Source organism: Marmota monax, unplaced genomic scaffold (genome assembly GCF_021218885.2).
Source record: "Marmota monax isolate L192 unplaced genomic scaffold, Marmota_monax_Labrador192_F-V1.1 WCK01_AAM20220418_F8-fsc00051, whole genome shotgun sequence".
Classification (NCBI taxonomy): domain Eukaryota; kingdom Metazoa; phylum Chordata; class Mammalia; order Rodentia; family Sciuridae; genus Marmota; species Marmota monax.
In genome coordinates, this window is record NW_026695202.1 from 12,754,547 (window position 1) to 12,775,178 (window position 20,632).

Consider the following 20,632-nt stretch of genomic DNA (forward strand, 5'->3'; position numbering starts at 1 on the left):
TGGATCTGGAGCCCTCTGATGGCCTGTGCTCTCAAGTGCAAGGGTCCTACAGTTCATGGAGAACTGATTTCCTATCACTGTAAGAACCCAAAGGGCTACTAGGGGGATGTGGAGAGAATGCACAGAAAGCATTAGGTCTTGACATATGTCAGTTCTTAGCCAGCATGGTGGTGCACACCTGTAATCCCAGAAACTCAGGAGATTGAGGCAGAAGGATCACAAGTTCAAGGCCAACCTCAGCGACTTAACAAGGTCCTAAGCAACTTGGAGAGTGTCTCAAAATCAAAAATAAAAAGGGCTGGGGAAGTGGTTCAGTGGTAAAGTACCCCTGGGCTTAATCCTCAGTATAAAAAAAAGTCCTTTTGATTGATTACATTATTGTCACTATTCTCATTTCTGTCTCATGGAAGTCTGGTCAGTATTGGATGGACATTGTCATGTACCTGATTTGCTTTCTTCTATTCCCCAACCAAGCAATTTGGTTCAGTCCACATGGCAGTATGTGAAGTTGTGACATCATTAAGTGCTTTAGAGCGCAGTACTTCTTCTGCACTTACCAACTTGTGTCCTCACAGTTCTGGATGAGGCGACCGAGGCTTTGAGAGTCTGCCAGGCAGTGCCTTTGTCTCCTGACCCAGCCTGCGGCAGTCACCTACCCAGGCTTTTGGGACCAGTTCCCCATCCTTCCTGAAGCCCTGCTATGGTCAGTTAGATTGAGTCCAAATTGAACAGGCCTACGGGTACCCATGCCTGCTTCCTCCTACCTCTGTCCTGACCTCTCCCCAAACAGACTGACCCTCCCATCAACTCTGTGGCACATCCTCTATGGGAAACCCCTTCCCACAATGCTTCTCCCTGCACCTGTCTCACCTGTACCTGGGGATGTGACCCATTTCTCTGTGTCTATGTCCCATGTTGCCTTGTGGTATGGTCCAGTGGAATTTGGGTCAAGGCCAACTTAGAAAGAGGAGAAGGAAAGAAAACATCAGATCCACCCCAGGAAGGCAGTTTTCCCAGGTCTGAGCCTACTTCTCTCTCCAACTTCCTTGGCCTCAGTCCCCACAACTCAGTGTCCTCTGCTCATGGAAAAACAGCCAAAATGCAGGGAGTGATCAGGAGTCCCAGCGCAAGTTTCTCTGACTTGGAAGTCCATGCTCTGAACCATGCAGTGTTAGTTTCCTGGTGAATAATAATTAAAAAAAAAATCCTTTCCATTTACATAGAGGTTTGCATACTTCCATAAACCTTTTGAACGCTTTTTGTCCTACAGAAGAAGACACTCTGGGGGCAGGTGGGCAGGAGTGTTGGCCAAGCTCTGCAGGTGTCCAGCACAGAGGGGCCTGGTTGACATTTTGGAAGGTATCTTCATAAGGAGGACACCAAGCCTAGCAAAGCTGAGCCCTGCTGCCCACAGCAGGATCCTGGGGGTGTTGCAGGCTGCCGTCCCTGCCTGGCAGAACGTGTGTGTCCTGTTGCCTCTTTGCAGACATGATTAACAAGCAGGACTGTAAGTACGGGGATAACTGCACCTTCGCCTACCATCAGGAGGAGATCGACGTGTGGACCGAGGAGCGGAAGGGCACCCTCAACCGTGACCTGCTCTTCGACCCACTGGGGGGTGTCAAGCGTGGCAGCCTCACCATCGCTAAGCTCCTCAAGGAGCACCAGGGCATCTTCACCTTCCTCTGTGAGGTACCTGCCCACCTGCCTACACCACTACCTCCCCCACAGTCTAAGGCCCGCGCAGGGCTGGGGTTGCTCCTGGGCACCGGCCATTATGGGGGTCAGTCCTGGAACCTGTGGCTGTGGGAGGCCTGACTGCAGAATCAGTAGATCCCTGGACTGTTCTCACTAGAGACCGGACCCTGTCCAGTCCTTCATTTTAAAAATGTGGAAACCAGGGCCAGAAAGAAATAGTAACCCTCCCACCTCATCTTCCCTGACAGTCACCTGTCAGGCTTTAGATCCTCATTTCCACCTTGCCGGCCATGCTGGCAGGCTGTCCCTGTTTAAGCATGGTGATGCTGGGGTTCGAGGAAGCACAGAGCTGCCTGAAGGCCACACGGCTAGTCCAGAGCAGAGCTGAGCTTTAGACCTGGAGTGAGTCCCACCTCTCAATGTCAGCTGCCACTGCTGGTCCTCGTGGCCAGCCCCCCTGGGACCAGGCAGATGGGATGCTCATCCAGGTTGTCCCTGGATGTCTATGTGGGCCTGGTGTGATTAATCCTACTCAGCAAGGAGTTCATGACCTTGCGCCTCATGCCTCCCTCGACACGCTCTCCAGTCCAGCTGTGCCAGTGTTGACGCCTGCTGCATTTCCTGCCTGTGCCCTAGCTGACCACCCTGGAGAGCTGTCCCGTGTCTCTGCATCTCAGACCCCCTGGGCTCAGCTCTGATCTCAGCAGTTCTACTGAGCTGTCATCAAGTCCCTCTCCAGAGTGGTCACAGAAGGCCATGCTTGGCCTTGGGAGAGAAATTGACTCATCTTATTTGTTAAGGTCAAGGGACATTTTCATGTCCATCTCTGTGGAGCAAGGGCTCGGGGTCTGGATTGCTGGCAGGGTTTGGTGTGGCTCATCCATTGCACAGCCAACCCCTTCCCTGACCCTCAGAGCAGGTGTACTTGGGCCGGCAGTTGGCTTGGGACTCATGGCTCATAGCCAGGTGGCAGAATGCAGTTTATAGAGCACCTGTAGTTTCTTCTTATCTTTTTTCAACTTTTATAGTGAATCTGTGGAACAAAGCAGGTATGGTTATTCCCAGTTTACAGTTGAGGAAAATGAGACACAGAGATATTGAACAACCCCATGCTCCAGGCATTGGTAGGATCAGAGGGAGGGAGAGGGAGAGAGCCAGGGCCCAGGTTATCTGTAAACTAGAGCCAGAGACATGGGTGCCACCGACCCTGGGATTTCCTTCCTCACTCTGACCTAGGGCAGGGTTTTCAGGGACCAGCTGTCCTTCCCTAAGTGCCCATGTGGGGTCCCAGCCTACCCCTTCCCCAGGTGGCCTCGCAGGGTTCCAGCCCATCCCCTCCCTGGGCAGATCTGCTTTGACAGCAAGCCCCGGATCATCAGCAAAGGCACCAAGGATTCTCCATCTGTCTGCTCCAACCTAGCTGCCAAGCACAGCTTCTACAACAACAAGTGAGTAGGTCCTGCATCCTGGGGCTGGGCATGGGTAAAGTCCCCCTGGGGCAGCTCTGATAACTAGGGAAAGGCTGAGGACTAAGAGTAGACTTGGGTGTCAAAACAAAGGACAGTCTCCACCTGGAAGGACAGGAACATGTGTATTGAGCAGCTACTCATTCCAGCCATTGTCTTAGGTATTTGATTATCTCAGCAGTCCTCTGGAGAAGGAGTTACTGTCCCTCTTGTACAGAAGGGAAAGCTGAGCTTGGGAGCATCTTTAGTTGGCAGGCAAGTCGGGGCACCACCTTGACTCTTTGTCTGGCATCCATCATTGTTATGATGTCAGCATCAGACAGGGAATGGGAGGCATGGGGTTGGATCTGGCATTGCTGCCTTTGCTCTTCTTGCTTGCTGTGGCCCTGCCCCAGTATGCAGCCCAGGCCCTGCAGTCAGACACATCTGAGTCTGAATCCCAGCCTGGCCCATGGTTGGCTTTATGTTCAAGCACTAGCCAGCGCAGCCCTAGGTTTCCTCGTCTGTTAGATCAATGGCAATCCTATTCCTAGATTTCAGTGAGGGTCATTAAGATTCCTGGCCCAGGGCTGGGGCTGTAGCTCAGTGGTAGAGTACGTACCTGGCACACATGAGGCACTGGGTTCAATACTCACTACCACATAAAAATAAATAAAAATTTAAAAGAAAGGAAAAAAAAAAAACCAGATTCCTGGCCCACAAGAATGTGGGGGAAAGAAACACTATACACTGTTGGAAGATAAACTATAACAACCACAGTGGAAATCAATATGGAGGTTCCTCAGAAGACAAAGACTGGAACCAGTAGATGACCCAATTACACCAAGGAATTAAAATCAGTGTACTATAGCTGTGTATGCATGTTTATAGCTGTGTATTCATGTTTATAGCAGTGCGATTCGCAATAGCCCATTTATGGAACCAGCCTAGGTGTCTATCATCAAATGAATGGATAAAGAAAATGTGGTATATATACACAATGGAGTTTTACTCAGCCATAAAAAATGAATTATGTAATTCACAGAAAATTCGCAGAACTTAAGCATTAAGTGAAATTAGCCAGACTCAGAAAGTCAAGGATCCTGTTCTCTCTCACTTATAGAAGCTGTAGAGAAAAAAGAGAAGGAAAAAAAAAAGGTGGGAGGAATCTCATGAAAATAGAAGGGACAGCTATAGAGAAAGAGGGCCAGGGGAAGGAAAGGGAGTACTAGAGAATGAATTTGACCAAATTATGTTATGTGCATATACAAATATGTCACAGTGTACCCCACTAGATGTATAATTATAATGCACCAATTTAAAAGTTAATTAAAAGAGAAAAGAAAGAAAAGTTTTGGGGCCCAAAGGAAGGGCATCCAGCCCAAAACCTAAGGGAAAAGTTCCCTCTCCCACCCAGAGGCACTCCTTCTCCTAGTCTCATGACAGGTGGGGTCTGGTGCCCTCTGCTTCTGGGCAGCTCCAGATGATGCAGGCCCTGGATTGAAGCCTGCTCAATTGAAGCTTTACTAGGCCGGCACTAGTAAAGCAGACCTGGGACTTTCAGGCCTAAGTCTGCACAGGTGCAGGACCCCAACCCCTAATCTGCTGTTCCACCACGTTCTGGGATTAGAGAATGGGGCAACAATATCCACAGGCAAGTCTCTCCCCTCAGGATTGCCTGGCATGGGGAAGGGCAGCAGCCCAGGAAGGTGGAGGGTCGGGAGGGCTGCAGTCAGCATTGTGTCCTCGCCACCTGCCCACCAGGTGTCTGGTGCACATCGTCCGCTCCACCTCCCTCAAGTACTCCAAGATCCGCCAGTTCCAGGAGCACTTCCAGTTCGACGTGTGCCGCCACGAGGTGCGCTATGGCTGCCTGCGTGAGGACAGCTGCCACTTTGCCCACAGCTTCATTGAGCTCAAGGTCTGGCTGCTGCAGCAGTACTCAGGTAAGGGGCAGGCAGGACAGGTGAAGGGACGTGGGACCTGGCTGGGTGGAAGCCCCAGGGCATGATGGCCAATGGAAGCGATGTCAGGAAGCTGATACTAGGCAAACTCTTTGGAGCAGCTGGTGCATCCTGAATGTCACAGAGGAAACAAAGACCTGCTGTTGGGGAGCCTCTAGGCCTGGAGGATCCTAGGCTTCTCCCCACCTGGGCAGTGTCAGGGGAACACAGGTGGAGAGGGAGTACAAGCCAGGCTGCAGAGCTGGGTAGACCCGGCCCCTGCTCCAGCTCTCCACTTGCTGCATGGGAACGAAGGGGCTCTGTCAGGTGAGGGGGCTCTCCCTTAGCCTCCATTTGCTCACCTGGCAAGTGCCAGCCTAATCTCTACATCACAGATTACCAGATATTCACCCACTTGCTCACCTAAGAGGGATTTATTGAGTAGTTTCTCTGTGTCAGAGGACTCAGCCATGAACTGGTCAAGGCCCTTGCTCCAGAGGACTTACTTACAAGGGGGCAGGACACAATATCCAATTTGGGAAGCGCATCCTGTGTTCCATCTGACCTATGACGTGCACTTCTTCCCTGATTTAGTTAGCAGCATTTTGTGTGTGTAGGAAATCAGTGTCGTTGAGAATCCATAGTGGTATCATTTCAGATATGCATCGGTGCTATGAGGAAGGTAAAGAAGAGCAAGAGGACAGGGCCACAGGGGGAGCATTTTAGATCAGATGGGGGAGAATGGTTCTTTGAGAGAAGGGCAGAAGGAACAGCAAGGCAGAAGGCCCCCAAGGAAGGAGGAAGACTCTCTGTGGGGACTATGGCAGTGAATGGGGCAGGGTAGAGTTGAGGCTCCAGGGTCTGCAGGGACCCAAGTGTGTAAGAGTATCTTGGCCTTAAATAGAAATATAGGGGAACACAGGTGGAGGAAAAAAAAGAAAAGAAAAAAGCGATATTCTAATCAGTGATGGACTATATATACAACAGTGGTCCCGTAAGATTATTATGAAGCTGAAAGCGTCCTGTCTCCCAGTCATGACAGCACAATGCAACAAGTTTCTTAGTTGTTTGTGGTGGTGCCTAGTGTAAACAGACCTACTGCACTGTCAGTCGTTTAAAAGCAATGCAGAATTGTGTACATGGAACTTGATAATAAACAAAATGACCATGTCACTGGTTTATGTATTTCCTAGATTATACTTTTTACTGGAATTTTAGAATGTACCCCACTTTATTTTTTTTTTATCAAAGTTTGCTGTAAAGCAGTGACACTGGCAGAAGCGTCATACATCTTGTTTACACATCTCTTGATTACATCAAGAGGCCCGGTGGAGCACTTACCTCCACTCTGTAGGTCTGTGTAAGTACACTCTGCAATATTCAAAAGAAGAGGCAATCCCCCAACAGCACATTTCTCAGGGTGCAGCATCATTAAGCAGCGTGTGTCTGCAGTTGGCCTTGTCCTAAATGTGAAGCTCAGGGACTGTTTTAAATGTGATGTGCAGCATTGTTTTCACAATGCTTTAGCTGCTGGGTGAAGAAAAGAGGAGTAAGAGCAGAAGCAGAGACATGAGTGAGGGTGTGGCTCAGGCCAAATGGTGGCAGTGGAAGTGACAGAAGTAGTCATACTCCAGGTATATTTTGATAGTAGAACCTATACAATTTGTTGATGGACCAGATGTGAAGTATGAAACAAAAGATGGTATCAAGGTCAATTCCAAGGTCAGAGTATGTGGAAGAATGGAATTCCATGTTCTGAGAAAGGGGAGGCTATAGGAGAAGGAAGTTTGGGGGGTGACCTCAAGGCTCAGCATGGGACAGGGAGTCTGGGCTGCCTGTGGGACTTCAAGTGGAGATGTTGAGCAGGCAGCTAAATGTGGGAGGTTGGAAGTTCACAGGAGAGGTCTAGGCTATAGATACCCAATTGCAGATCATCAGCAAGAATCTGGGTATAAAGTGCATTGCGTGGCCCAGATGATTAGCTGCTTTGGGGCAGTATTCACAGAATAAGTGGAAAGCAAATTGTGGGAAGGCACTAGAAAGAGTGGAGGAGTTAGGAAGAGGTGCTGAGCCAGACCTCTCAGTGTAGATTCCTTGAGGAAAGTAAAGAAGAGAAAGAGGACAGGGCCATGGGGGGGAGCATTTTAGATCAGATGGGGGAGAATGGTTCTTTGAGAGAAGGGCAGAGAGCTGTTCCAGGCAGAAGGAACAGCAAGGCAGAAGACCCCCAAGGAAGGAGGAAGACTATCTGCGGGGACTATGGCAGTGAATGGGGCAGGGTAGGGTTGAGGCTCCAGGGTCTGAAGCTGATGGAAATCCAGGGAGGGTCCAGGCCACCAATCTGCAGCAATTGCCCTTTGGAGACTGGCAGTGAAGAGCCATGACAACTTCGTGAGCTGGTGAGCTAGGTGGGCTAGGGGCTTTAAGCAGGGTCAGGCCGGAACCCCCACTGAGGGAGGAGGTGGGGTCAGGAAAGGGTGCTGAGCAGCAGGCCCAGGAGAGGTCGATACCAACAGGGGAATGGAGGGGGTGGCCTTTGTTCCCATGTTGCAGATAAGCAAACTGACTAGGGAGGATGAGTGGATTCCCTGTATCCTGAGTCTTACTGTGGCCTGGCCTGATTGGGGTAAGGCTCCTTTACTTGAGCCTCAGGTGGCACAGGTACCCCGCAGATGCCTTACCCCTCCTTGCCAAGTCCTTTCAGGGACACCTGTGTCTGCCCCCACCCTCCCCAGGCATGACCCATGAAGACATTGTTCAGGAATCCAAGAAATACTGGCAGCAGATGGAAGCCCATGCAGGAAAGGCCAGCAACAGCTTGGTAAGGCCCAGGATTGGCACTGAGGGTGGGATCAGGCCCCACAAGGTCTAGCCTATTCCTTTACTCTGATGTAATTTCATTTCATATGTACTGGAAAGTTGTAAGACTCGGTATGAAGAATCCATGTACACCCTTTCTGAATTCCCCAGAAGCTAACATTTTTCCATGTCCCACACTTGCTTTGTAGTCTGTGTGTCTGTCTTTGTCATCTCTGTGTGTGTGTCTGTGCTTTGTTCTGAATGTGTATGTATGCATATACCCATATCTAGTTATATACATAAATGTGCACACCTTTTCACTTTACTCATTGGAGAGTAGGTTGCAGATATGATGTCCTCTTACCCGAAACGCTTCCATGCATATGTCTTAAAAATAAAGACACTAGCTAGGTGCAGTGGTACACACCTTTAATCCCAGTGACTGGGGGAACTGAGGCAGGAGGAACACAAGATCCAGGTCAGCCTCAGCAGTTTAGTGAGACCCTGTCTCAAAAATTAAAAAAAAGAGCTCTGGGTGTAGTTCAGTGGTAAAGCATCCCAGGTTCAATCATCAGTACCAAAAAAGGACCCTTTCTTACAGGAAAAATTGACATACAAAAGTATTATTCAGATTTTATAAATTATTCCTAAAATTCTGGCTAATGCACTGTGTGTGGTTGTTGTCTCTTTAGACCCCTTAAACTAAAACAGTTCCTCAATTTGTCTTCTGTGACACAGATGTTTTTGAAGAGCCAGTGGTTTTGTAAAAGGTCTTCCCCTGTGGGATCATGTGCAGCTTCCTCATGTCACAGGGACGAGGACATGTTCTCAGAGAATATTATCTCTGTTTGTCCTATTATTGGTGATAATTTGGTTAAACATTATAACCTGATTTAACTTTGATTAAAGTTCTCAATTTGCAGATGGGGAAACTGAGGCTTGCAGCATGTTAGAGACTTGCCAAGGGGCAGGTCCAGGTTCACTGACATTTTGCCTGGAGCTTGCCCTGCACCATTCCTTTCACCCCATCACCATCGGGTTCCTCATCATCAAACCTTGCCTCGCCCAGCATTACGGTGGGGGTGAGGCTTGCAGAGCGGATCCAAGCTGCAGCATATCAACCCCCTGTTACATGCTAGGCCTTGCCCTGCCCCTGTGCTTATGCCTCCTTAGGCTGTGTGATCACTGTAATTGTAGATGGCATTGTGGACACCAGTCTTAGAAGGGTGGTCTCAGGGACTAGGAGACAGTGTGTGTAAGGTGAGCCCTCTGTTCTGTCCACACCTGAGGATGATACTTTCATCCATGCCAGACCTATCCACTAACCAAACAGGGAGAGTTGGGTCCCCTAACTCCTTATGAGGCTTGCCTGAATGAGGAGCAGGCCAGGCTTGCCAGTACGGCTGCCTGTCCCCTTGGGCCTTCCTTTTCTAGTCTCCTTGTTCCTGGTCCTTTTCTCTCTTTCTCCACTTCCTGGCCAACCCCTGCTCCACCTGGTCTCCTTGCTCCTGGCCAGGAGCCCAACAGGAAAGCAGCGAGGGCTTAGGCAGAACCAGCCACCTAGCCTTCTAAAGAGAGAGCACCAAATCCCGAACTCTCTTTCCCTCTGACCCCACATCCCTCCTTCCTGACCAGTGGTGCTTCCAGGGATACCAGGGACAATCAGTAAACATAGGTGGCCACAGGTACCATGAAGGGCTTTATCCCCTTCTTGCTGCCAAATGTCCCACCCTGCTCACCCAAGTTACCATGCTGGGGCCTGGCTCAGAATAGGAAATCTATGCCAGGCCAACTGTGGCCCAGGCAGGAGGCTTTTCCTTGCTTATTATCTAAAGGATGAGGCCAGTGGCTCCGTGAGGCCAAGGACAGGTAGATACCAGGCAGAAGCAGCTTGGGCCCTGTGCTTGCAGCTTATCAGTGCCATCTCAGAGAAAGAAGCACAAATGCCCACCTCAGACCCAACCCCTGTCCTCAGGCCACTTACCTGAGGGAGTGGGATAACCATTCTGAGCCTGCCTCTGCTTAATCAAATGGGATCGGGAAGGATCCCACCCACTCTGAGAGTTATCAGGAAGCTGGTGAGACCACGTGGTTATGAAGTGTGGGCACTGTGCCTGAGCCTATTAGGAGCTCAGAACCAGTGTGGCTGTTCTTTGGAGCAAGGTCTGAGCCACCACACCCCTGGGCACCCCACTACCTCAGCTGTGAAATGGGAATAGTACCTTCCTCTTAGTGCTTCTTGTGACAATCAAGAGGAACATCCAGAAATCATGAGCGTGTGGGTAATCTGCCTGCTCCCTACATCCTAGTTATTCATCCCAGTCCCTCGCTCCTGGGATTAATGTGCATTATCCTGGGGCTGAGCCAGGCTGCAGCTTGCCCAGTGCCAGGCCAGGGGTCAGTCAGTATTGAGGACAGAGCTCTTCCCTGTTCCAGGGCAGGCCCTGGTCTGGGCTTGCTGGGTCACAGGGGTGTGGGCCATAGCTCCTGTCCTGGGGTGATTGCCATAGCAGGATACATGTACTTGCCAGTCTGGAGGAACATGGGCTGTCCAAAGGGGTAACTCTACACCCAAGGATCCCAGGAGAATGGGGAGGCTTTAGCTAACAGGAGGGAAGGGGGATGGCTGGAGGGTTCACAGAGCATCAGGTTGGCCATGGTCATGGGGTGGGCACTTTTCCCACTTCTTGACCCTTTGCCCTGTTCCAGGGGTGCATGACAGAGGATGGGGAAGAAGTATGGGGGAGGGGCCAGAGTCCAGGGCTGCCCAAGGTGGAATCCACTCTGCCCACCCCACCTTTGGGACTCCTGCTCTCTACAGGCTCAGCATTCCTGACCAAATCAGTTGGTCAGTGTGCAGTGGTCCATCAACTGTGGGAGCTCCCAAAAGGGACACCTTTGCCAGGAGGGCTCCAGGGAGGACTTCCTACAGGAAGTGGAGCTTGAACTGAATTTTAAAGGACAGTTTCTAAAGCAAATTGGACGAAAAATGGAGGCTTGGCATTCCCGACACAGAGAACAGTGTGTGCAAAGGCAGGAGGAGCCCCAGGAAATGCAGGAGCTTCACAGAGCAGGCTGCTCAGGGAGTGAGGAAAGGTGGGAGCCAGCCAGGGAAGGCAGAAAGATCCCCTGGTCAGGAAACAGGAGCCCCATTCTTGGCCTGGCTCCAACACCAAGAAGCCAACGGACCTACAGTTGGGAAATCACTGCTGTCAGTAGACCCAAGGAGTAGACCAGCCCATTCTAAGACTTGGGTGGCCCTAGCACTCCTAGAGGCTGCCCATGTGACAGACCCTAGGACCTTAAGCATGGTACCTGCGGTGTCACCAACCCCTCCCACATCCCTATACAGGGTGCCCCAAGGACACATGGGCCCAGTACCTTTGACCTACAGATGAAGTTTGTGTGTGGCCAATGCTGGAGGAACGGGCAGGTGGTGGAACCTGACAAGGAACTCAAGTACTGCAGCGCCAAGGCCCGTCACTGGTGAGCGGGTACCAGCCAGGGGCTTGGGCAGGATGGGGCCCACCCATGCACCATGGGTGAAGAGACAAAGACTCAGGCCAGGGCTCTCTGAGGAGATCACACAGCTCTGAGGCTTCACCCCAAGCTCTCTACTGGCTTCCTTCTCTGTCCTATAGCTGGACCAAGGAACGGCGTGTCCTTCTGGTGATGTCCAAGGCCAAGAGGAAATGGGTGTCAGTGAGGCCACTGCCATCCATTCGCAACTTCCCACAGCAATATGATGTGAGCTTGGGGGCAAGTACAGCTTGGGCAGGGATTGTGGGCCCTGAAGTGTTTCCTGCCGTAGGTAGGACTCAACGGGTTCTCCTGCCCCCTTCCCCCAGCTCTGCATCCATGCGCAGAATGGCCGCAAGTGCCAATATGTGGGCAACTGCTCCTTCGCACACAGCCCTGAGGAGAGGGACATGTGGACATTCATGAAGGAAAATAAGAGTGAGTGGCAGACTTGCCCCCGCTCCTCTCTGCTAGACATCCCTCTGGGCTTGCTGGGCTTCCCTCTGCCTCCCAGGGGTTTCTCCAGCTTCAGCAGGCCATGCCTCCAGTTGACCAGGCTCCAAGGGGTGGGTAGCTTAGCAACAGAGCCTGGAATCCCATGGCTCCCAAGTCCAATGGGGATCACGGATCCATTCTGCCCAATAGATCCATTGGGCAGAATGGATGTTAGGGAAGCCCCCTCACTAGGTACTCTGTCCCCTGGTCAGTCCTGGACATGCAGCAGACCTATGACATGTGGCTGAAAAAACACAACCCAGGAAAGCCTGGGGAAGGGACCCCAATCAGCTCTCGGGAAGGAGAGAAGCAGATCCAGATGCCCACAGACTACGCCGACATCATGGTAAGCCTGGGCCATGGCCTACACCTGACCCAGGAGGGCAACCTGGAAGGGTTGGCTGGCGGGCAGGTGGGGAGTTGGCACCCACAGCAACTATGCCCCCAGATGGGCTACCACTGCTGGCTCTGTGGCAAGAACAGCAACAGCAAGAAGCAGTGGCAGCAGCACATACAGTCCGAGAAGCACAAGGAAAAGGTCTTCACATCGGACAGTGATGCCAGCGGCTGGGCCTACCGCTTCCCCATGGGCGAGTTCCGGCTTTGCGACAGGTGCTCCAAGAAGGGCAGGGTGGGGCAGCGCAGCAGGGCCCGGTGGGATGCAGGTGGGCCTGAGGACATGGATACACTGGCCAGTTCTGGCTCCTCTTGGCCTAGAGATGGCCTCTAGGGCCTGGTATGTCTTGGGTTTGAGTACAGCCCTGAGTGGTGGGGGTGGGGCAGGATTGGGGGGTGGGCTCAGATCTGCCTAGTCCCCTTTTCTGTGGCCCTGGCTCACATTGCCAAGGGGCCAATCATCTAGGTGCTACTGAGCTGGGGCTAAAGCTACCCAGGGAAGGGCTTGTTTGGGGGGAGGTCAAGTGGCTGATCCCAGGTCCCACAGCTTGGAGCAGGAAGGCACAGAGCTTGGGCATTGAGCCTCCTGATGCCCACAGGCTCCAGAAGGGCAAGACCTGCCCAGATGGGGACAAGTGCCGCTGCGCCCATGGACAGGAAGAGCTCAATGAGTGGCTAGACCGGCGTGAGGTGCTGAAGCAGAAGTTGGCCAAGGCCCGCAAGGATATGCTTCTGTGCCCACGGGATGATGACTTCGGCAAATACAACTTCCTGCTGCAAGAGGACGGGGACACTGCTGGTGCCACCCCAGAAGCCCCTGCTGGTGCTGCTGCTGCCACCACCATCGGAGAGTAGGGTCAGGTCTTGGCCATGGGAAAATCCTGGGGTAGGGGTTGGGGATGGGGAAGGAGGGCCGGATGAAAGGGTCAGGGCAGGCCAGCTGGGGTGGGGAGCCACCCTCATCAGGCAACCCCTGGCCCCCTGGGGTGCCATCCTTCCCCCACCCCCACCGCCCCAGGTGTGCATATCCAGGTGCACGAGCTGCAGCCTCAAGGGTCCCAAGGTCCTCATCCTGCTGAAACCTGGGCAGACCCTCCCCCACCCCCACAACTCTCCTGGTTGGAGAGGGAGGGGCCTGACTGACCCCTCCAGTTTCAACCTACAGCTTTAACTTGTGTCTGCTCCTAAAGGGGGCTGCTCAGGGCTGGGGAGCCTGGGGTCCCCACTTGAATCTGCAGCAGGAGGGTCCTTCTCCCTCCCCCCCCCACTTCCTGGGGGCAGATCAGGACAAGGGCAAGAGGCCCCAATTAGCTTTAAAATGCAGATCCAGGATGGACCTGGGAACACTATAATGGTCACTTACTACCAGGGACTCGGTTTCCCCTCTGGTTGGAAAGGTGGGAGGAGTTGGGTAGATGATCTCTGGAGCCTGACTAAGGATTCTGGACTGTCACCCCAGCCTCTTTCCCTCCCAGGCCATCAGCATAGATTATACATCCTCAGCCTTCAGAACTGACCTAGCCCAAACCCCATTTTTCAGAAAAGGAAGAGTCCTAGCAGGAGGAGTGATCTGTCCAGGGTCCCCAGCCCTTAGCACAAGGCAGAGATGGATGAAAGCACTGTTCACTTAGAGCCTCTGTGCTCCTCAGTGGGTCTGGGACCGTCTCTGAATCAGTGTGTGGCTAGGGCCCCATGCAGTGCCCTTGAGGGCTAAGGAAATGTTGCTCAGAGAAGGGCTGGTCATGTCAGCACCCCACAGAGGGACAGGCTGTCCTGAGGATGGTCATTGCAGTGAGCAGCAGAGGTTACATCCCCATACCCACTCAGGGAAAAGTGGCAAAGGGCAGGTTCTATATAAGGCACAGGGCATGGGGAGGGGAATCGAATGAGAGGATGTAGAGAAAAGGGAGACTTGACCCTGGGCTCCATGGGCTGGCCACTCCAGGATAGAACATGACCCCTCCTTCCTGGACTTACCACCTCCTCTCCCCAAGACTTACCAATATGCCCATCTACCCCTGCCCCTCCCTGATCCCCTACCCTGCTGGCTGCCTGGGACCCCAGCTGATCTCCAGCCCCTGCCCCCACCCACCAAGGCCTCTCCCATCCTCTGAGATGTCTGTGTGTACCCCACCTCCATCCCACCCACAATGGGCAAACCCAGCCTCCCCTGGCTCCCCAGACATTCCAGTATCCCCCACACCATTGGCACAAGGAGTGGGGTATCCCCGGAAGGAACCAGGGGCTAAGGCTATGGGAAGTGAGATGGAGAGAATGGAATACCCCATATTTCTCCATTAGCAAGGATTGATAATGTGTGATGATACAATGTCGGGCACTGGAGGCCACAGAGGACCCTGTTCTTCATGCCACCGCTGCCCAACCTTCTCCCAATAATCATGGCATGCACCCTTTCCTATTTCCTGCCCCCTGTCCCCTGCCCCCAGCAAGCCAGCACTGCAATTTGGGTGCTGGTGGGGAGGAGAGACCATACCCAAGGTGGGGTGGTGGCTGTGAATGTCAATGATACTTGTTCTCCTGATCTGTGGTGTTGCAGTCTGTTGTCACCAGCCTTGTTCTTAGTGTGTATATATGTCGCCCCCGTGATGCATATATACACAGGTATTAAATATATCGCTCTATATAATATTATATATGTGTGTGGTATCCAAGGAATCACTTCTAATGAGGGCTAAAGATAAAGAATTTGGCCAGAAAATGCAGCCATCCTTGCGTGATTAGGAGGGTGTTTCAGGATCACTGGACTGTTTGCAAGGAGACAGGAACTGGAGCCATGGTTCTGAGGTGGTGTGGGCAGTAGGGGTAGCTGTGGCCACCACCTGCACCCTGTTCATCTGATAGTTTCCCAGACCACCCCTGTCTAATGGGAAGAGAGCCTGAGTGCTCAGGGAAAGAAAATTATTTATATTTGTCTCCCCCAAAGCCCAAGAAATGGGATTGGAGTTCAGAAATGTTATCTTCAGCCTGTTGTCTATCTAAGGGCCTGACCTGGTCAGAGCTGGATCCCCCACAGGGTAGGGAAGAGAGTGTGAGGCAGGGCAGGGGGTGGCAGTGCAGAAAATGCTTTTAATGATGAGGGTAACTATTTTAAATGTGACTCCTCCAGGGCCCCTGGCTGGGAGACTCAGAGTTCAACCTGCACTCACGCCCACCACAACAGGCAGGGATAAGATGGCATGGTGGACATGGGGCCAGGGTGGGAGGAGGAGGGATGCTGCATTTCTCAGCTAGGCAGTAATCAATTTAATGGTCCTTTTAAAATGTCTGTGTATTAAAATTTTAAGAATACCACACTTTAATATTAAATATCATAAGGTCTAGTATCTTGATAATAATGTAGATGTTTTAATAACAAATTTTTGTCCTTCTTAAAATAAAATGAAAGAAACTTGCTTACTTTGGCCTTTGTTCTAGAAAATAAATGTGTGCCCTTTGACCCCTGTCCTTGAGGTGTTACACTCCTGTTCCTCCCTGCCTGGCCCAGGACTACACTGTGCTCATGGAGTAGTGCTGACTGCTGCTGGCTATGGCTCAGACAGACATTTCCAGTGGTGAGGGGCAAGCATGTGGCCCTGTATGCAAAGAGGCCCACCAGTCTGGGCTCCCAAAGCCCCTTGGTGGCTTCATACATATGGCCCCAGGAAGGAGCTGCCCTTTGCCAGCTCTTCTGCAGCCTGCTTACATCTCTCCTAGGGCTGCCCACAGACACCCACACCTCCCTGCTTTTACCATCACATACTATGGTAGTTCTGTGTGTTTTCTGGATTTGGCCCCTCCAGGAGGGTGAGGGATCATACTGTGTTTTGAAATTTGATCTCAACTGCAACCCCGACTCCTCTGGGCCCAAAGACGACTAAGGTCACAAGGGCTCAGTTCCTTCCTCTTTAAAAGGAGCAGGTATGGGCTGGGGTTGTGGCTCAGTAACAGAGCACTTGCCTAGCATATGTGAAGCACTGGGTTTGATCCTCCGCACCACATATAAATAAATAAATAATAAAGGTGCATCAACAACTAAAAAAAAAAAAAGGAGCAGGTATATTAGATCAGGAGTTCTGTATCTGCTGCATGAGAGATATTTGTGTGTGTGTGTGTGTGTGTGTGTGTGTGTGTGTAGGGTACAGGTAGTGAAGGGGTTCTTGAGAGGAGGGTTTACACATGTTCCAGAGTGGGGGCTCCCCAGATAGCCTTAAACTGCAGTGGCCCCAGGAAAGAGGCCCAGGGCCTGTGAATTGCCCAAAGACAGGGAATTGTTTGGGCCAGGTATGGAGCAGACATCAGAGGCTTCATGAATGGTGGAATGAGGAACTGAAGCAGCCATCTTTATTAGGCACCTCGTTAGTGCCAGGCACTGTGCAGAAAGTACGTCTGTTCTCCATGCAACTGAAAGTCTGACCACACTTGCAGCCCAGAGAGGTTCAGAGAAGGTTCCAAGAGCCCTCAGGTTCAGAGGCAGAAAAAAGATCAAGAAACCCTGGGAACTGGAAATCGGCAAAGGTTCCTTTGGCAGTGACGTTCAGGCATTCTAGACGGCACTAGCCCCGTGGTGAAAAAGCCAAGTGGTGTGCCAGGTACAGTTCCCAAAAGAGAAACAGACCTGCCCTCAGGCTAGAGGGAATGTGATCTTGCATCAGGACCTTCCTTGAACTCAGAAACCAAAAGAGTAAGAGGAGCAAGACTTCAATGAACCCTGTGGACTAGATTCTTCAATTCTTGTAAATTTCCTTTAATTCTCTTAAGGCCTTTGATAGGCTCAGGTGGTAAACCTTACCTAACGCCCACCCCATCCCACACCCTGAGAATGTAAGACTACTTAAGAAATTAACTCCCCTGGAATCTGCCATCTGCTGGGGAAACCATCCTAAATGGAAGATTTTTGCATCATTACAGTCAATGTGCACTTACTATTCTGCATTTTTCTTTTTCGTTTATTTCACATATGTGGTTCCACGTATCTATGTAACCTGGATATTTACAGTCAGTGGCTGATATTTGTGCCATTGATTGGATCCCAGTAGTTGAACACAGGTCTGTTTCTTGGTCTTCAGCCCTATAAGTAGAGGCTGCAGTGAGTATCCCCAACACAGGGCATCAGCTCCTCCACTCTGGGAACGCTGCTTCCATGGAGAAGCCTGGGACAGGTTCAGGGCCTGGCAGGGACCTGCAGGCAGCTCTGTTTGTCTCCAGAGAAGGCTTTTGAGGGTTCTGTCCAAACCACATCTACATAATTCCTCACCTCCAGAGCCTGTGTAACCTCCTGGAAAATATACCCAGGCTGTTCGGGAAAAAAGTTATCTGAGCCATCCAACCTATCTGATTGGTGATCAGTAAGTTTGTGTCAACCTCTTCTGGCATGTTCATTTGGATCCTAGAAGTCCAATATGCCCTACTGGCCAAGGAGAGGACAAGGCACAGTGAAAAGTTCTTGACCCAGTCCTCCATTGGCTGGACCTTCCTGCTCAATAATCATAGGGTCGCCTGCCTGGGGTACAGCTTCCCTGTGGAGACATATCTGTCAGCACATAAAGGACACCTTGTTCCCAGTGACTCTCCAGATGTCTCCAGGTATGTATGCAACCTTCCCTGGCCCCACATTCTCCTGATGTGGTCCCTGCTGACTGCTGGACCTCTGCTTGAGCACAGAGTAGGAGATACCAATGTGGATTGTAAGTGTCATGGAAATACTCTAGGGCTGGGGAGTTAATGGCTGAGTGTGTTACTTAGCCTTGAACACTCACCAGATCTAGTCAGGTGCTACACTTATGATGTATTAATCCATATGTTGTTATATAACAAAATACCTGAGACAAGGTAATTTATAAAGAACAGAAGCTTACCAACTCTCAGGCAGAGCCAAAGGATTGCAAGTTTAAGGCCAGCCTCACAACTTAGCAAGACTCTGTCTCAAAAGAAAATAAAAAGTGCTGAGGACATATCTCACTTCTAGAGTACTTTCCTGGCATGTGCCAGGCCCTGAGTTCCATCCCCAATACTGCAAAAGAGGGAAAAACAAAACAAAAAAAATCCCAGCAACTCAGGAGGCTGAGGCAGGAGGACGCAAGTTCCAAGCCAGTCTCCTGAGGACCTAAGCAAATTGGCGAGACCCTGTCTCAAAATAGAAAGGGGCTCAGTGGTGAAATGCCCCTGTACAAAAAAAAAGAATGAAAGAAAGAAAAAAGAAAAAGAGAAGTTTGCTTGGCTCATGGTTCTGAAGGCTGGAAGTCCAAGAGCATGGTACCATATGGGCTCAGCATCAAGTTAGGGCCTTCTTGCTGCATAACAAGGTGGAGAATATCATGTGAAATAGAACAAATGTGCTAGTTCTCTTCTTATAAAGCTACATGAGCTTTTGGGGGACACATGGAAGCCATAGTATGTGGTGAGCATGCATGCATGGTCTGTGAGGCTTAGGACATTTGTGAGTCTGTAGGAAATTCACAGGAGTGAATCTCCAAGAAGGAAATGCATGCAGCAGGTAGGTGTTTTTGAGATATGTGGGTCACTGAAATCATGCTTTGTGGGTGTCTGCCCACTCCACCTTTGTACTAAAGCTAGTTTTATGGTAAAGAAAGTTCTTGGGCCAAGTACTGATATCACACCCAGCCCAGCTTAAGTCAGCACCACCTGCAAATCACAGGCCCACTCAAGGCAGCCTGCACACCAGGCCTGCCCTTACCCTTACCCACAGTGTGCAGAGCCACCAGGCTCTGGCTGGGAATAGAGCAGGAAGGAGAACTTCCCTTTGTGGTTACAAAGTACCTTCCACTGATCAAAACATATGACTCTTCAAAATATGTAATTAAAAATTTTACATATATACTTTCCGTTGCAAAAATAAACAGTGGAGAGAGAAATAATTTAAAATTTTAAGAGGAGAAGGGGCAGGGATAGAAATGATGTTTCTATTTTTTTATATTTATTTTTTAGTTTTTGGTGGACATAACATCTTTATTTTATTTTTATGTGGTGCTGAGGATCGAACCTAGTACCCCCACATGCCAGGTGAGTGTGCTACCGCTTGAGCCACATCTTCAGCCCCCAAAATGATGTTTCTAAAGTATACTTTATCAAAGGGTTTGAGCTTTAAGCCATGCACTGGGTTTTTTAATTCAAAATTAATTTTTAGTTAATTGGGGAAAACAACAAAATTTGGGGAGGATTATTATGGAGGAAAGGAAGGCAAATAGAAGTTAAGGATGGTTGGGAGGGAAGAAGCCATAAGACCCTCCTGGAGTACTTTTGATTCTGTTTAAAATGCAATATTGGAGAGTAGTGAAGGATGTGGTAGTGATCAGCCACAGAGCAGAAAAACAGATACTGCATCCAACCCACAGCCATGAAACTAAAATCAGAGAACGCAGTCAGTTGTTTTGGAATCGAGACCCAGAATTGTTGTCTGGCTTGTCCAAGATTCCACACCATGGCAGACTCAAGAATCCCTGGCCAAGTCTGGCTTCACTGTGATGCTGGTCAGAAGGATGGCAACATACCGATCCTTGGCTTCACCCACACATTCAAGTGCTGGGGACCACAGAGGTCAGACAGCATCCTAGTGAGAGGACAGGGAAAGGAAAACAACCAATTGCCAACAAGGTCCTCATGGCAGACTGGAAGCCTGACCCAAGTCTGCAGGGTTGCCCTCCTTTCAGTGCCCACCCTACCTGCCATCTCTGAACTCATCTTCTAGGGTCCTGCCTCTCGCCAGCCCCTCCTTGGAAGACAAGAGAAATTCAGGCTGCAGGTTTTGTCATTTCCAATTGGAGAACAGGCTTCAAGCTCTGCAGATGGTATAAAGCTCCAATTATGCATGCCACATGTACACTCGTGTGCTTTGAAGGCACGTGTGCATAGCACATACATACTGTCCCAACATGCCACAACCCCTTGAGGCACACAAGCTCACACATGAATGCACAATGCCATTTATGTCCCGGAACCTGCCACACATGCTATCTTTTGTGCTGAGCTGCCTGGGGTGCTGGTCTTGTCTACCATCCTTTCTTCCTGGGGCCTCTGGTCCCAGCCTGGGATGGTTCCCAGGGTGTGCCCTTCTCTCCCTTGCGCCTGGGGCTCCAGAACTCCTCTGCCCCACCCCAGTGTCATGCAGGTTTGATGTGGGCATGCTCCATGTGGGCGTGGAGCTCTGCTCACCGTTCTCATCTGGCAGCCCTGGTTATGGCTCCCAGCCTGGGGGAGAACTTCCCTTTGCAAAGTTAGATAACAGGCCGGGTTCTCTGTCAGAGGATTGGCGCTGTGGCTCCACGTGCTACAGCTGGCAGAGAGCCAGGTCCACCCTGCCAAGCAGCGGGAAGGGAAGGC

General features: G+C 50.9%; 1 protein-coding gene and 1 long non-coding RNA gene across 5 annotated transcripts in view; one reads left to right on the forward strand and one right to left on the reverse strand.

Annotated features, from left to right (window-relative positions):
• Positions 1-15,708, forward strand: part of Zc3h7b (zinc finger CCCH-type containing 7B) — a 53,221-nt gene extending 37,513 nt beyond the window's left edge. For all 4 annotated transcript variants that reach the window (XM_046429245.2, XM_046429246.2, XM_046429247.2 and 1 more), the window contains 10 exons: positions 1,487-1,692; positions 3,046-3,146; positions 4,908-5,089; positions 7,822-7,907; positions 11,238-11,371; positions 11,527-11,632; positions 11,734-11,842; positions 12,112-12,245; positions 12,348-12,511; positions 12,895-15,708. In XM_046429245.2, the coding sequence (XP_046285201.1) occupies positions 1,487-1,692; positions 3,046-3,146; positions 4,908-5,089; positions 7,822-7,907; positions 11,238-11,371; positions 11,527-11,632; positions 11,734-11,842; positions 12,112-12,245; positions 12,348-12,511; positions 12,895-13,150 (1,478 nt within the window). In that variant the 3' untranslated portion in view covers positions 13,151-15,708. The remainder of the gene's footprint in view (positions 1-1,486; positions 1,693-3,045; positions 3,147-4,907; positions 5,090-7,821; positions 7,908-11,237; positions 11,372-11,526; positions 11,633-11,733; positions 11,843-12,111; positions 12,246-12,347; positions 12,512-12,894) is intronic.
• A 1,426-nt stretch (positions 15,709-17,134) lies between these two features.
• On the reverse strand, positions 17,135-20,445 carry LOC124083157 (uncharacterized). The gene is made up of 3 exons (XR_006848659.2): positions 19,975-20,445; positions 19,632-19,862; positions 17,135-17,363 (listed from the first exon to the last, which is right to left on the reverse strand). It is a non-coding gene; the product is annotated as an uncharacterized LOC124083157 (long non-coding RNA).
• Positions 20,446-20,632: the final 187 nt, after the last annotated feature.